Source organism: Paramormyrops kingsleyae, chromosome 11, assembly GCF_048594095.1.
Source record: "Paramormyrops kingsleyae isolate MSU_618 chromosome 11, PKINGS_0.4, whole genome shotgun sequence".
In the NCBI taxonomy this organism is placed as follows: Eukaryota; Metazoa; Chordata; class Actinopteri; order Osteoglossiformes; family Mormyridae; genus Paramormyrops; species Paramormyrops kingsleyae.
In genome coordinates this window covers 2,786,746-2,804,605 of record NC_132807.1, presented here as the reverse complement: position 1 = coordinate 2,804,605, position 17,860 = coordinate 2,786,746, and the positions used below count along the sequence as shown (strand labels likewise).

The 17,860-nt window shown below is 38.3% G+C and overlaps 1 protein-coding gene across 1 annotated transcript; it reads right to left on the bottom strand.

Annotated features, from left to right (window-relative positions):
• Window positions 1-1,744: 1,744 nt before the first annotated feature.
• Window positions 1,745-10,630, bottom strand: pex16 (peroxisomal biogenesis factor 16). Its single transcript, XM_023819745.1, has 11 exons — window positions 10,425-10,630; window positions 9,600-9,635; window positions 8,887-8,963; window positions 7,166-7,299; window positions 6,226-6,326; window positions 4,941-5,012; window positions 4,718-4,867; window positions 4,082-4,154; window positions 3,829-3,948; window positions 2,698-2,762; window positions 1,745-2,537 (listed from the first exon to the last, which is right to left on the bottom strand). Exons 1-11 carry the CDS (start codon window positions 10,549-10,551, stop codon window positions 2,479-2,481), a joined length of 1,014 nt encoding a protein of 337 aa, XP_023675513.1. The 5' UTR covers window positions 10,552-10,630; the 3' UTR covers window positions 1,745-2,478.
• Window positions 10,631-17,860: the final 7,230 nt, after the last annotated feature.

The window sequence follows — 17,860 nt, the reverse complement described above, 5'->3', positions numbered from 1 at the left end:
ATTCATCAAGAATCTGTTATGTTTTTCAAAGTTAAGTGATAATCATCATCATATGGATTATACTTTTAAATGCTTGTGTCTTGCTTTCAGGAGCATGTCTTTACAGATCTAATATATTCACGATTCATATGCTTTGTGCCCCTAGCTTTCACATCTCCAAACTCCATTACAGCATCAGTACTATTTATCCACACTAAAGGATAAGTTCCACCAAGACTTGTAATCAGGGCTGCCCCCCCCCCCCCCCAGAGAAGTAATTGGCTACTTAGGGCCCAGAGACCACCAGAGGGCGCCCCCTCTGATCATCCTGTCAGAATGGAAAGTTATGTGACAAATGAAACTAGGTTAGACAGCCATTGCTTAGGGCCCTGAAAAATGTTGGGCCGACCCTGCCTGTAGTACCTTACAGAAGAATTTTATATGTGTAGCAAAGTAGTTTCTACGGCACAGTCTGTAAAGACAGATCAAATTGGATTCACTTTTCAGCTGCAACCTGGTGATTTTATTGTGGTGCATGTGTTCCTGATTTCATTTATCTGAAAGAGTTTGAACAAAGCTTTCCAAATGCCTGAGATCCAAACATGATGTGCATTAGTTAATATTTACTTTAACACCTTTAGAACTATAGATTAGTGATAATTATAAAAGTAGAGCTTTTGCTCATTGTAAGAAATACAGCCTTATCAGTGGTTCTGCTATGAACGAACTAGGAATAGTTAAAGGGATTCCTGGAAAATATGTCCAAGATTCATAATGCTCCGTGTTATATGACACTAACCATAAAAGCTGTCTCCTCTTTATCACCTGCTCTTGTAGTCCAGCTGTTCTTTTAACTTCAAAGTCCAAGATAATTATCTCTATGACCAACAAATCAAACCTGAAATCTTGCTAGACCATAGCACCTCTCCAACCATTTGCATAAAAAACCTTATTTTTATATAAAATTATGAAAATATTGCCCTGGAGTGGATGTATTTATTTAAATACTGGGGCACCCTGACTTCATCTCCTTTACATTAATTACCATGTTCCTTTGTGTGTACAAGCCTCAAAGACCAAAGACTTTTTGAAGTAGGATATCATTGACTAATTTATATAGATTCTGTTATGCATTACATTCCCAATTTTTAATTTTATAATAGCTGGGTTTCTTACTGGAGCTGGAATGGTTTGCAGAAGATAAAATGGAATTACATTACAACGTAAACAGTGTTAATGGAAACTGAGCAGGCAGACCTGCATCCTGATTTTGTTTACTGTGTGGCTAGGACATGATGTATGGTTTTCTTCTAGATTTTAACACGCCCCGAGAGAGTGTAACTAATAAAATATTTTGCCTGCATTGAAATGAGTATAACAGCCTTCAGCTGGTGAGAGATTAGTCCCTGTTCTCAGCTCCTGGCTCTTTCACAGTTTCCCCAGCGTCCCCTGTGACAACTGTACACAACCACACTATGAAAGACCATGCTTAGCCACCCCCTCCAAACAACAGTATGAAGATGGCAAATATCGGCATATGCACATGAAGCTGAGTCCCCAACCCAGATACCAGCTGAAGTGGTCATGACAGATGTCAACAGTCTGATTATCTAAGTATGAATATGAATGCCTAGATTTAGTAAAATATTTAACATTATTAACAAAATCACATACGAAAGATGAAGGATTAAGAACTGCCCATATTAGCTAATGAACATTTAATATACAGACTAAGAGTGAAGAAAAACAAAGCATAATCTAATACTACACTTGGTAGGACTGTTTTTATTCATTGACTATTTACTCATTTTATATAAAATCATTTTTACATACATTCTCATGAAAAATTTCCAAGTCTGAATTCTCATTGGGAAAACATTTAAAAAGTTTAATATTTTCTTTTTTCTTGGGAACAAACAAAAGTACTTTTCACATGGTGAAAAAAACTCATTAGATAACCAGCCATCTCATTCTAGTTAGTCCTATGGCCCTAAGATGATGTGTTACCCTGGTGGTGTATAAATGGCCATTACAAAACTTCATCAGAGAAGTGCTTTCATTCAGCTTACAGGAATGACCACACACATTCAAGAACTTAGTGACCTTCCAGCAGAATGAAGAAACTTGTTAAAGCAACTTGTACTTATCACTCCCATATAAACCAGTGGATTACTGGGCAATCATTTACATTCTGTGAGAAAAATATGGAATTGTTTCCAAAAAAAAAAATCCAAAATGAAGCCTGTATCACACTTTTCCTGCAATGATGACAAAAATTAAGAAATCACATCCAGAATATATAAAAAGAGGAAAAAACTGAGCTGCCCACATGTAGTACAACGAAGTTTGTACCACTGATTCAAACTCTCGTGCATTTTTTGCAGACGCTATCGCAGACTTGCATGGGGTTGAAGCAATTTCTCTGTATTTGCTCCAAACAATTCTCTGCTGTGATCCTTTTGGTGACATTGTTTTCAGACCATTTTTAGATTGAGAGTCTCAACCCCAGTTGTAAAAATAAATCTTCTGCCATATTGGTAAGTACTCCATTAAAGGACCTAAATAAAGGAGAAAGGAGAAAATGCTTAGGGAATGTGGAACTGCCATATTGTTACTATAAATGGTGTATTTCTGATGGAAAATTGACATGTTGCAAGATATGTGTTCTGATTGATAAAGAATATTTTTTTGCGAGACTACTACAAACTTCATACATACGTGCAACTAATCCAACTCCTGGGATGTTGTCTGCCAACAACTGCAGCAGAAACAGAATCTTCGTCCTGCAAATTTTTAAAGTTAGTTACAAAGTCCAAAAGGTTGTATTTGTTCTCACCTATGCACACACACAGATACAAAAGAGAGCAGGGTTTCTGCAGGTTTTCTAAGAGTAAATTTAAGACTTTAAGACCTTTTTAAGACCAAATAAAGAAAATTTAAGGAAAAAAAAAATATCGAAGGGAAATTCATACGAATATATTATAATCATAAGAATTATGATATTATATTATAATCATAAGAATCATAAGAATATACGTATTCTTCGGCCTTCCAATCACACTACATGTCTAAATAGCGCGCTTTAGAAGAAAGGGTTCATCTGCGCATGCTTGTCAAGTTCTTCTTCGGGTTACTGACAGATGAAGCAGCACATAACGCCATCTACCGTTCAATGAATATTGAGCGATCTAAGCCATGTAGCACAGAAATTACGCTTTCGCTTCTCTTTAAAATCAAAACACATGAGGAAACAATCCCTCACAAAAATTTATGCCATGATCATATGAATTTAAGACTTGCTGGTCTGATTTAAGACCTTTTCAAGGCCTTAATTCACGGAAAAGTGATTTAAGACTTTTTTAAGACCCGCGGAAACCCTGAGAGAGGAACGGGGAATGAGGCGGCCAGATGATTTCCCCATACTGATGAGTAAACCACCTCTATTGTATTAAGTTGTATAAAGTTTGAAAATAGGGCTTCAAGTTTTTGATGACTGCAGACTACATATTTTGTGCAAGACTACCCAATTATTAGGAAAATATTGGCAACATCACAGCTTGCTTGCCAACTGTTTACTAACTTTTGCTAGCTCCGGGGGGGTTGAACTTGATGATTGTCGGGGGGGGCGGCATAGCACGAAAATACACAATTTATGTGCGTTCTGTTCCCAAATGGGATACTGGCTAAATGCAGGCAGTTGGGATCCCCTGCACTGAAACAAGAAGCCCTACACAAAAGTTTGAATTTAATTTACATGTAGAATGAGTATTAAATGTGTAAAGAGCATATTAAACATTAATTAATTAATCCAATGAAACAATTCATTTAAACATTAAATGGGGAACTTACTCAGAGTATCTGTCATAGAACGGGGACCTGAGCAGGTAGTAGAACAGGAGGAATGCCCTGCGTCTCATCTCTGCTTGCTCCCGTCGATTCAGCAACTTTGTGTCATTCATCAGACCAAAACTAGAGACAAACATTGCCTTACGTTTCACATTCTGTGACAGTTTTGAAGCACTTTGCAAAACAGCTATTACAGGTTACTACGCTGAGAATGCTGGAACTTTTCACTTTTTTATGGGAAGCAGGAAATCTTTACCTTGTTATTTCCAGAATCCCAGATACTAGCCATGGCTTCCATGACCGTCTTCCACAAAGTCCAAGGAAGAGCACTGAGACAGAGCTTAGGAAAACACACAGAATGAAGACAACAAGGCCCCAAAAAGGCTAATGCTAGCTAACACTATGTCTATTCAATAGAAATGCCTACAACTTTCAGTCCTTTTAATTACTCCTCCTTAGTCCGACCCCATGGAATCCTACAAACAACCTTGTCTGACTAGTACCACTGATCTAAGCTCTCTCTTTGCAGTGCACCCCTATATGTCAAGCAGGACAGATCACTGTAAACAAGCACAGTGATGCCATTCTCAATACGAGCAAATGGGAAACACCAGGTGTCCAACTGATGATTAAGCTGATTTTGTGGCAGCTAAGATTCTCCAGCTACCCATTCCAAATCTGAATTTGATCAATTGGTATGGGACCCATGATCATAGTCATTGAAAAAACACCTCAGACCTGAACCTTCAGTTGAGTTGCGGAGCTCGATATCTGATCAGGAAGCATTTACACTCCTAATTTGCCTGATATTTAGAACTACAAAGATGGAATAAAATAATTCTAATTACAAGCAAGATACAACTGCTATTTGTCACTAAAGTAAACAGGATACAGTGCACTAGGGGCCGTGCGATATACAGGGATTCTGCAATCGTCTCCTGTAGGCCCAGGGGCGTGGGGGGGTGGGAAGCATCGTCTTCCTGATGGCCGTGTCTCCTGACCCGCTTTGGGGCCCCCCAGAGACGGATGTGCTGTGAAGGACCTGGGCCACAGACAGACAGGAGTCAGTACTATAATGACCTGGGGGTACCTTTATAAGGAAGGAGTGGGCTTACCACTGGCCAAAGGTCGCATTACTCTTCCAGATCGCTGGCCCACAAAGGACACGTCTTCCTCATCCTCTGCTTCTGGAAGGAGACAAAAAAGCCAACAGAACTTGGAAAAAGTGATCGAGGATCCTCCATCACTCCATGCTGCTTCTAGTTGTATGATTAATGCCTCTTAGTTTGATACTTTATAATATTTAGAACAGATAGTTCTAATTAGTGATGGCTAGAGGTGGGCGATAAATCGATTTTATCGATTAATTCGAATTTACAGTTCAGGACGATGTGTTTTTATGAAAATCGATAATTTTACTGTACTTATTTTACACGCGATCGCCAAAAGCGGAACTAATGCGACGCACCGTTCTTCACGGGTAAATTAGCGTGGCGCACCCAAACACTGTAGCGGATTCACAAAAAACATGGCAATTAAATGGTTCGGTTTTGCGCCGTTGGACACAGACCAAACAAGTCCTCATTGCAAAGTTAAAAACTTGCAACCAAAAGAAGCAGCACGACAAATTTATTCCAGCACCTAAAGCAGAGGCACGCAGCGGAGTGGGAGAAGTGCAGCTCCCAGCGAAATGAAAATAACCTCACCAGCACAACATCCAAAGTTAAGCAAGCAACTGTCCCTAACACGTTTTCGAACTGGAAGGCGATAACAAACGCTGTCGCGATGTATATTGCAAAAGACATGGTGCTCATACATACTGTGGAAAAGCCAGGATTCATTAACATGCTAAAAGTTTTTATAAGTTTCTAAAAGTGTTTACAGTGGCATGGTCTGCCATCTCACAAGCATATTTTTTGGCACTTTAACTCTAAAGAAAAATTAAATAAACAAAATAAAGTTAAAACTTGTTTTGAACCATTTATGTGTCATCTATAGTTTGATTTTGGAGTAGGGGAGGAGAAAATCGATTAAAATCGAAAATCACATTTATTGTGAAAAAAAATCGGCCATATCGCCCAGCTATAGTGATGGCTAGATGAAGCTTCATGAACCATTTGCTGTATTTTTTGTCCCCACTAAATGGCATTCTTGGTTTGCTTGGGGGCATGCTTTGAGCCGTTTTTTTAAACAGAGAGCACCATCTAGTGGGGTCAGAAAACACAGCAAGTGGTTCACGAAGCTTCATTTGGCCATCACTAGTTATAACCCCACAATGCTCTGTGTATGATGTTGCAGTGGGATATCATCACATGCCACCTAAAGCAGACAACTTGGACAATAACAGTAGTGTTACAGTATTGTAACTGTTCCTATATTTCAAAGGACCTGGGCTCTGACCTTTTTCTTGTAGCTGAGTATCCCTGTCCAAGGGAACGATGGGAGGAGACGTCTGGATGCCGGACTTGTACCAGAACAGAAGCAGGATGCGGAGAACTGCTCTACAACACGAGACAGTAGATTCAAACATTTTTTTTCTAATAACCTGCCCAAACACCACACTTCCATCATATTCTGTAACATGTGCACTGATTATATGTAAATCCATGTTAACATCTCCCCTATCTAACGCTGCAGAAACTTTACAGAGGAATATGTAAGGACCCAGAATGATGACAATCTGTGAGAGCCCGGGGGGTGGGGGAGGGGGCTGCCAATGATGTGAAGGTTGTCGGGGGGGGCCAACCTGGCAGCCCACTGCTGCATGGGAGGGACAAGAGTTTGCCAGCCTGACAGGATCATGCCTTTTTGCCTGGGAAATCTGCCCAGCAATTTATGCTTCCAACCAAATCAGATCCGAAAGTGTAGGAAAGGCTAAACTATGACCAGCAATTTTTATAAAATGTTCTGTTTATATATTTTTACTTCATCTTGAATATTCTTGTTTTTCCGTTTTCTGATCCTGTCTTCAAATAGGGCAGTTTTGTTGCACATTCCAAATCCCCATAAAATATATAAAAAAAAACAGTAGCTATATTTATATTGAAGATATCAGAACCCTTATTTTGAGTTCACAGCATCCACTATAGTATGGTTGACTAGTTTTAATAATTTTTCATTTAGTAAAAATGTTAGTAGTTAAAAAGTAGTTATCCCTGAAGTTGTATGCTTAGGGTAATTTTTTGTGAAGAAAATAGACATTTCTGGAATGGAGATGACATGTTTTTACACAGGGGTAAAGATTGAGCCAAAATGAGTCAGTGAGTTATTTCAATGATCCAGTCACAAAGAGGTAGGAAAAAAACAATTGCAAACAAAGATGTTGATGCAAGAGCCTTACTTTGCTATCTGGATGAGAACAATGACCAGCCAACGCCCCCCTTCACCCCACAGTTTGGTTGCTCCCATCTCGGTGAAGACCTCCACATACTCAAGGATGGTCAGCCAAGTGAGCAGTTTCTTCTGTGATACGGGCTGAAGGATGATATGTTTTGTCATTTCATGCAGGCAGAGAATATGCTGGCTGACACTTGACAGAAGTTTAAGCATAATGACACAGCAACGTCAAGTAACGCAAGTGAAAATGTCAGTTCCATCATGGCACTATTTATGCAAACTATTCTGAGCAAATAAATGCACATTTATTTTATATTCGGTTTATTATTGTTAACTGCTTTTCAGGAAAAAGTACAACATCAACTAACAGTGCCTACACAGAAGATGCTAACCGCACACAAGTACTTTAACTAGTAGGTAATGGAACACCAGCATTCGTTCAATAACCTACTCTTAATGACGCAAGAGAAAAAGGTGTCAGAAAATGCTTCCCGTCGTATGGAGAACAAGTCATGACTTTAAATTGAGCAGTACAGCTCGAGTATGCATGAGGCATTTGGACAACTTTTTGTGTCTGCATTCCAGTTACATTCGGCACTGGTGGTATGCTATTATACTGTATTTTACGGCGTGTGACCCAGAGGTTCAATAGTGCTTATAAATATTTCTGGTTATAAATTCTCATCACTCTGCCATCTGGACACATTGTACATACAGACAACTGTAGGCCAGAGTGAAGCCATTAGGGGCATATGACATATTCAAACACTATAGCCTTTACCACTGACATTCATACTTATTCTAAAGTTCTTCATTTTACTCAAATAGTTCTCAAACTACAAATTCTACACTGCACTGTAACCCTATAGGAAATGCAACTTCAGCCTGGACGTTCACCTCCACTGTAAATCAGGGAACAATGCTGCAGCAGGCTGCCAAGAGACTGGAAATCACACAAGCTGCAAGTCACACGGACCTGATGGACCAAATTCTCTGCTGGCAGCTATGAAACACAATCAATTTTGCCCTGCTTTCCCTGTAGGAATGTGCTTACGTAAAAGTATTCCTGATACAAATGCCTGTGAATAAACAATAAAATGCAAGAAAATTAGAGCCTTGCTTCTGTAATATTCCAGCTCAAAAAAATGTACTGTTCCACTTATAATAACATGCAATTCTAGGGAACAGGCTTCACCACCAAACTTCATACAACTCTCAAAGTACTGGACTGTCATTGTAAATCATTAAATTAAACTGAGAAAGGTCACACATTGCATAATCAAAGTGTTTATTATGTGAGATGTCTCAGCACAGATGCATTTCAGCTTGATGCCTTCTTCTGAGTGCTGATAACAATTTGTGCTTCCAAATTTTAAACAGACACGTTCATAACCACGTCCTCCTAAACAGTAATTGAACAAGTGTCATACAGGGCACCACCTGTGAACACTCCCAATTATAACAAATCCCAGTTACACAAGATTAAACATACTGACAATACCTTTGTATTATATATAACACAAATACCTTTGTATCAATTCATCCTCACACAAGTTATACATACATAATCAAACAGGAAATTAAAATCACAGGAAGCAGATTAGGGAGTTTCACTACATTAATGAGGACTTTCTCCCTTACCTGCTTCCTGTGATTTTAAAATCCTGTTTGTTTATATGATATGAATATTGTGTGTGAGGATGAAGTAAAGAGAGATGCACTTACCAGAGGACGGGTGCAGGACAGTCGATTGCGCAGTATGCCATCATTCAACAGCACAAGCAAATTGGAGGCCGAGTACACTGAAGGACAGAGAAGTAGTTCATACAGACATAAAGATTACTCTATTGGTCACATGTTTTGAACCCACTGTCCCTAACCTGCAGAGCAACACACACACACAAACACACACACAATTAGTCAGAAGTTTGGACAAACCTACCCATATGAAGGTGTATTTATACTATTCTCTATATTTTACAATAAAGACATCAACACTATAAAATAGCATATATGGAATTATGCACTAACCAAAACAGTACTTAAAAAACTGTAGGGGGGATTGCACTGTGGGTTGGGACTCAGAAGGTTGCTGGTTCAAATCATGTGGTTCATAGTGTGACCCCACCTTGTGCAAGGCTATTAACCCCCAACTGCTCCAAGGGACTGGCTGACCCTACTGTTTCCCCTATGCCAGTTTCATGAGGTGGTCCAGCTGTCCTGAAGGAGGTCCCACATATACTGTATGCTGAGCATTCTTTGGCCACTTTTCCTTCATTTTGGTCAAACTCCTCCAAAACCATTTCTACTGTGTTTTGGCCAGGTGCCCAGGTTATGTGATGCAACACTATCACTTTCCTTTGTAGGCAGCTTGGCGTGTCCAAACTTTTGTCTGGTACTGTATGTATGACATTATGTAGCAAGGACATGAATCTTACCTAACTCTGACAGTTCATGAGAATCTGCAAATCGACCTGTGAAAGGAAAAATACTTATTTTCAAAATTTAAAACATAACCCATCTTACAACTGCTTATCATAGTTAGTTTTGCTGGAGGGAGTCGGGGGATTGGAGCCCAGAGAGAGCAGGGGACAAAACTAGGATGCGACGCTAGTCCACTGAAGAGCGCACACATTCACAGTTATACGCTACGGGCAATTTAATAATAATAATAATAATAATAATAATAATTGATACTTTATTGATCCCCGTGGGGAAATTTACAGACGCCAAATAGCCTAACTGTATCTCTTTGGACTGCAGCAGGGAACCGGAAGAAATTATGTTTTTAGCATTAATTTACTTGTAGGAATTTGCAACTGGTTTAGTTCACCTAGTGAAGGCTAAAAAAATAAGCAAGAAGCGAACGATTTTTTTTCTTTTTTGCGTGACCGCATCCCACAACGCGTAAAGAGCTTGTTTTTAAAATGTTGACTTTTATTATTTCCATACGATTTTCAACTTCTGCAAGTAACAACCTGTTTTTTGAAACGTTACACGCAATGGACACTCTTAAAATAAACCATTTAAAAAACGCGGAATAAAGAATGAATGTGCTGGATACATTTATATGGAGATCATTAATTGTTTTGGTATATATTATTATACAGATTCACGATTAAATTATAAGTTGTCTACAGCATGCACAAGTCACCGCTGATACTACCTATACCACGCAGAGAGTATGTGGTCCCTTGTTTGGGTTCGAAAGCTTTCCAGACTTTAGCAGTTTTGGTTTCACTTCGTCAGACAGCACTTCTCACCAGCAATGAGATAGGATAGCGTCCGGACCGTGCTCTCCAGCTGGGCAGTGGCTGCCGGATTTTTTGTGACATATTCCTCATAGCGCTGATAGAGAGAGGCCAGCTTCTCCGGGCATCGCGCCGCCATGGTGTTACGCTGCCGAATTAAACGAAACGCTCCTCGGCAGGCTGCTTCCACGTCCTACGTTCACTTCCTGGGACCAGGCTTCGGCTTCCTGTTAGCCGAAAGAGGGCGTTTTATTTTAAAGAGAAAGAAAAGCCAAATATTAGCGCCTCCCTGTACAGTACGTCAATCACATTTATTCATATTGTTACCTGGTGGTTAGTAGCCCATCACATTTTTATAAAAATTACACATATGAAAAAACAGAAAACATAAAAGAACTGCAAGTAATTCACTGTGCTTTGTGTTGCATATAAAAAAAATACTGTCTAGTGGTCAGATGTCTCTATAAATTGTGCTGTATTCCAAATTGTGAGACCTTGGGTAATTCTGATTATTGATTGCAAATAACAATACTATGTACTGCCACAACCTTCACTAACTGACTCTCATATAAAAAATGAAAAAAGAGATATTACCTTATTATAAATAAATGCTATAGGCAGCAACATAACTGAAATAAATGTATTGAATATATAAATATTTATCGTTATATTGATGTAATTACGGTGACTTTTAAACTTGTAGAATTAACCATGCTAATATAATAGAGAGTACATCATGAATGTATTGTTGCATCGCAGGCAGCGGTGGAATGTAACAAAGTATTTGTATTCGTTACTGTACTTAAGTACATTTTTACGTATCTGTACTTTACTTAAGTAAAAATAATAATGAATACTTTTTATTTTACTCTATTACATTTTGCGGAAACTATCTGTACTTTCTACTCCACTACATTTCTACAATTTATGCCGTTAGTCGTTACATTTTATGAACACAATTTCCTCAAAATCTTGCATGAAAAAAAAGTTAGCCTATTGCGTTCTGGCGTTGTTTGCCATTTCCTACCAATCAGGTGGCTTTATTAGCTCCAATGATGGCAGAGCGCGCGTCAATTAGCAGTACGAGCTGGTAGACTGGCTTGATTTCAAAAAGACGAGACATTCAACATGGACCCATTCAACATAGTTTATCTTAATGGTATATTAGTGGGTAATACCTAGTAGATAACTTGTCATCCACATAATTCTAAGTTAGGGTACACACAGTATTGCAGAGTGCACGCACAATAAGCACACCAAACGTTCCAATACACATATACTGTATAGTTGCTTGTAATCGGTAGAGGCGTAAGTCAGTATATCTACTATTCTTTTACAAAATGGCACACCCGAGACAGTAAGACAAACCATTCTGTGAGTACTTTTACTTAAAAAAATACTTTAAAGTAAATTTAAAAGTAAGTACTTAGTACTTTCACTTAAGTAAGATTGTTGATGTAGCACTTCTACTTTTACTTGAGTACATATTTTGCAGGATATTTATACTTTTACTTAGGTACTAAGCTTCAGTACTTCCTCCACCACTGATCGCAGGTGGTTAAGAGAGGCAAGGTGGAAATAAATGAAGATAGAGGTATTGTGTGGAGAGAGAGTACTTTTTTTAAATGATTTTAAAAAGTAAACTCGAAACAGCGAGCACTTCATATCTTTTCAATTGTTTTGCTTCATTAGGCAAAAAAATAAATAAATCACAAAATGTTGTTCTGTCAGATGCCAGATCTGTGATTGGATTTTGAGTAAGAGGAGAAATCATCACAATGCAACGACAGTTGAACAGATAGAGTGCCTTTCTGTTGGACACTTGATTGCTAGACAATATTGATGCTCAAGCACTCTCCATAGAATCACATTAAACAGGAATCCTCCATACAATTAAAAAGAAAAAATAACAAAAACGGCACTGTCAAACACAAACAACGGAATGTGCATAGTGACACAGAATGAACGTTTATTGGAACGTAAGATAACACCACATGGAAACTGTATTTAGACGTTTGTCCAAGACACTGTCCATGGAGTACTATAATTTAGCCACTAGGTGTCATTGTGAAGCAATGTTTTAAAGGTTTTCAAAGCTCAAGGGCGCATTTCCAGAAACCTTCTTAACGCTACGTCGTTCGTAAATTCTCTTAACGCTCCGGCCCGGTTTCTCATAGCATTAAGTGTAGCTACGTCCCCAAAGCTGATTAATTAAACAGAGGAACATGTAACTTAGCTAGTAATTTAACTGTGAGCGAGTGTGAGTGAGGAGGTGAGCAGCAGAGCTCTGGACTATCTGGAGTTTATGGAAAGATTTAGCAGCAATAACAGCGAGTAGTAAGTTGCAGTAGTTAAGACGACTAGAGATAAAGGCGTGAATGAGGGACTCAGCAGCAGAGTTAGAAAGGCAGGGCCTAAGTCAGGCGATGTTGCAAAGATGGAAGTAAGCTGTTTTTACTATGGAACGTATGTGTGTGTCAATTGAGAGGGTTGGGTCAAAGGTAACACCAAGGTTGTGGACCAGAGGCAAGGGGGAGAAAGTGTTGTGGATTTTGTCCCAAAGACAATTAATTATCACTGTTGAGTTTAGGAAATTTGAATGGAAATAATGAAGAGCAGTGGCCCTAGAACAGAACCCTGCGGGACGCCACATGTGATAACTGTTGTGTTTATGACCTGATAAGGTAATGAAATGTTTTCTGTCAGTGAGTTACGGAGTAAACCAGTTGAACGCTGCCCCACAAGCTCTTAGGTTGTGGAGTCTCTGAATCCAAATATGGTGTGAGACTGTGTCGAAGGCCATAGGAGGCTTATGGCACTAGTGTCAGGCGCAACAAGTCCATCATTTAAAACTTTAGCTAAAGCTCTTTCTGTGCTGTGGTAGTGGCAGAAACTGGAGTGAGTTACAGAGGTCCAGAATTCATATCGTATCAATTCATATTATTTGAATTTTAACAGTGTTTACAGAATAATGGAAACACTACATCTAGCATCATCCAATGGTCATAGAAAGTTGAGTGCAAATCTTAAAGAAAGCATTGTCAAAGCAAGCTCTGGCAGAGCATGGAAAGTCAACCACATTCTTATACCATCTATTAGCAAACCTTTTGCTCATGTACTAGTCCACACCTCACACTGTAACAGGACTTTACCTCGCAGAACTTTTCCTAAAGTATGAGACATGCACTCCTCCCAGTTTTCTAAAATCAGATCTAGTGAAGGCTATTGAAAACAGTTAAGGGAACCAAAAAATGTATTTTGACAATGGAAACTTGATCTTGAGGGAATTCCAAGAAAATGAGAATGCGAGGGTCGAAACTTCCATTGGAAAAATTGAGCAAAGCAACAGTGTTAAAGCTCTGTAACCATCTGCTTTCTAGAAGAGGTGAATCGAGGAAGTATCTTCCACAGTTACCTGCCGAGGATCCAGAGTTTTTACCGACCTAGAACACCCCCTGGAGGAATAACCCACTGGTCCAGAGAAGGCTGGATGAAGTCCTGAATCACTCATTCTAAAAGACACATTCAGGAGCTCACAATCAAACAGATTTGTGTGGAAAAATCAAGATCATCTCACCATCTGCTCCGATACCAGTTTGAAGATACTGTTCCCAGAGAGGATTTGAGTAGATTTATATATATGCTCAGAAAGGGGATAGAAGTAATCCAGCAAACTATAGGCCAATCAGTTCGGAAAGATAATGGAAGCTATAATCCAAGTGAAAATGGTAGATTACCTGGATTCAAATAACATTCTGAGGGATAGCTAACATGGATTTAGGAGAGGTAGGTCCTGTTTAACTAATCTACTTGAGTTCTTTGAGGAAGCTACAAGAGAAATTGATCACAAAAAGGCCTACGATGTGATATACTTAGATTTCCAGAAGGCCTTTGATGTTGTCCCTCACAAACGGCTCTTGCTTAAGCTCAAAGCTGTAGGGAGTTTAGGAATGGTCGCAGTTTGAATCGAAAACTGGTTAACAGACAGATAACAGCGGGTAGTTATTAAAGGCACAATGTCGCAGTGGGCCTGCGTTCACAATCATTGTGTAAAGTGATATGCATGGCAATATTGAGTAAAGTGATATGTGCCACAATTTTTTGTTCTAACAATGCAGATGCATATAACTTTTTTATGTGCATTTCCGTCAAGACAAGGAATCACGATGCACTTTAACCTTTATATGGTGAGTTCACATTTCATTTTGAGTATAAAGTTAAAATGCACAATAATTTCTTGTCATAACGCAAATTTATACTGCCAACTAAATTAAGGAACATCTCATGGACTTTTTAACAAAATTATCAATATCAAATACACTCAAACAGTCCACAAATGAGTCGGATGCAAAAGCAATGTGCACACCTGTCATGTCCGTAGTGGCAAGAAGGAGTAAAACACCCTAGTGGCAGCCTTTGCACAGAAAACTGATTTTATTGAGGAAATTACAGAGGGGAGTAGGTTCTTACATACGACAATTCAACAGTGCCAAGACTGGGGAACACAGGATGGAGGGGTCCATGTAAACACTGCTAATGAGGAGAACAGCAGGGGCAGGGGTGGGCCATAACAAAAAACTCATAGCAAGAGATAGCTCAAGGGCTCATGGACATGATGAGTCCTCTGAAGCTGGGCTTGAACTGGTGGGTCTGCTGAACCACAACCCCCCAATAATAATTATGAAATCGTGTTATGGATTAGACCCTGCCTATATTAACGTGAGCATTAACTCTGTTAACCTGTTCATTTATGAATAAATCAATAAATAGAAATGACCCTATTAGGCTATCTAATCTGCTTTGTCTTGATGCTTACAATGCAAAAATGATAAACACTATTGATTGAGGCTTGTAAATATTGCATTTTTTATATTACATTTCTATTTCACCTCATAGATTTTTAAGGTGTGTATGTATATGGTTAAGGTAACATACAGTAAATACCACTGTAAAATTTTGAAGATTAATTTTATCTGTGCTTTGATGCTAAATTACCCATAACATTTGAAATAATGTGATGTTTTGATGGAAGTTTGACTAGCAGAAGCTCAGGGGGCAGATAACAGCAAACAAAGGGAAACAAATCAAAACTGTAATCCAAAATCCATAGTCAAAACACAGGCAGAATATCACTGGGCCAGTATGAGCAACATGGAGAAAATAACCAAATCCAGACCATGATACAAGGAGCAAGAAAACCAATAAATTACGCAGAAGTCATACACGGGTAGCTACAAACGAAATGCTCAGTTTCATGCAAATGGAAATTGACAGCAAGATCCTAATATGTACAACCAGCATAACAAGTTCATGAGCCTAATGTGCTAATAATCCAGGCTGGGTGTTGCAGAATGGAAGCTTGGCTAGATACAGGTTTGGCAAGCATTGTAGACATTTTTCAGAGTTTGTGCTTTACAACAAACAGATTTACAACTTATGCGACTTACGTCAACTCACACATACGTCCAAAGCTTTTTTTTTACTTTGAGTACAGACCACTCTACCTACTGCGCACTGCGTGCCGTGCAAAAATTGCCGTGGGCATGGAATGTACTGTCTGGCAGCACAACCATCCCGGCCTCATACACTTATTCTCATACCTAACAGTCAGTGTGATTAGCCTATTCTGACTTATATTCATTTCAGTGTGCGAACTGTCTGTTGGAATGAAATCCAGTAATAGGTCATGGACCGTCTGCATAGTATTGAAGTTTCTAGGTAAAAGAGTTGTAATGTAATGAATGGAATACCTGGGGTGATCTTGAGAAGAGGTTTTTGTGAACTTAAATTGTCTTTTAGTCATCCAACAGACAGTAACTTTTTGGGGAATAGAAGAAATTCTTGTAGGAAAATTATTAGGTTGTGTGTAAAGCAAACAAGCAAGTGCATGTATGTACTGTATATACATACTTACATACACACACACACACACACACATATATATGTATATATATATATATATATATATATATATATATATATATATATATATATATATATATATATATATTATGGCATGCCAAACAGGAAATATTTAATCATCTTTGATATTTATGGAATGAAACCCGATATATATGGAATGAATGACGATATATATGGAATGAAACCCGGAATATATGGAATGAAAGCAGATTTATCTTCTCTGTTTGTACATTGTATTGTTGAAAGATCATTAAGTCAAAAGATGTATGGAATCTTTCCATTTATAGTATCTGTTCTGCACACTCGGGTGCAATGTGATTTCATTACTTGCAAGCACAGATTTCAGCAGAATCAACAACAAGCCAAACATGCTACAGTATAGGGGTTTTATCTCTTTATCAATTTAACCATCAGTGAATTTGTGAATCTTTGATTTGTGAAGAATATCTAAAGCACCGTGTTCTTTTGCTGCTCTGTGCACTCATGTGAGGATCCAGAAAACATGGCTTAACATCTTGAGACTTAACATCTTCAGGTATACATGACTGATGGGGTAAGAGAAGTATATATTTTTTAATATATACCTTTTGGCATGTTCATTCTGTGTCAGAGACTAGGGGTACAGGAACCCCAATAAGTAGACCTTAAAAATGATAAAATTCATTCATTATTAAGCAAGACGTGCTGCTAGTTGTAAATACTTCATTGTTGTCAGGCGTTATCCCAAAATCTTTAAAAGCAGCAGGTATTAAACTGCTTTTAAAAATACAGTCTAGATCCCTTCCTTCTGAACCTTCAGAGACCTATTTCCAATCTTCCCTTCATAGGCAAGATTGTTCAAAAAGCAGCTTACAATCAGCTTAGTCACTTTTTAAAAAGTAATGCCTGCTTTGATGATTTCCAGTCTGGATTTTGAGCATATCATAGTCATGAATGACATTCATGTTGATTCATAGAATAGGAAAGGTACCTATTCTTGTGCATTTAGATCGCACTGCAGTGTTTGATACTGTTGATCATAAAATTTAATTAGATAGACTGCAAAATTGGGTTTGATTACCTAGAACTCTACTTAGCTGGTTTAAGTCCTACTTGGAAGCCAGGGCCTATATTGTTGCATTAGATAATTAGATAATACTTTACAGCTCCTTAATAGTAGTAAATTAATAGTAGTAAATCATTTACTACTCAAGAACAAATCATGAACAAATATAATTACCTGAGATAAAGTGTTACGATTCATTAATGATGAAAAAACATGAGACTGGTATTTCATTTTTTGTGCTATTCATTCTTTGTTCCTTCAGTAATTCACAAATGTTCATAAAATGAACACCTATAGTAACAAATATAGTAACTGCTTGAAATAAATCATCCTTCATGATTCATTAATAATGAACGAAAATGACATATTTTACTTTTTGTGTCATTAATTATTTATTTGCAGATTAATAAATATAGTAATTAGTACAGTAGAAGATTATATTATTATCATAGTAATAACCATCCACCCGTTTTCTGTAACT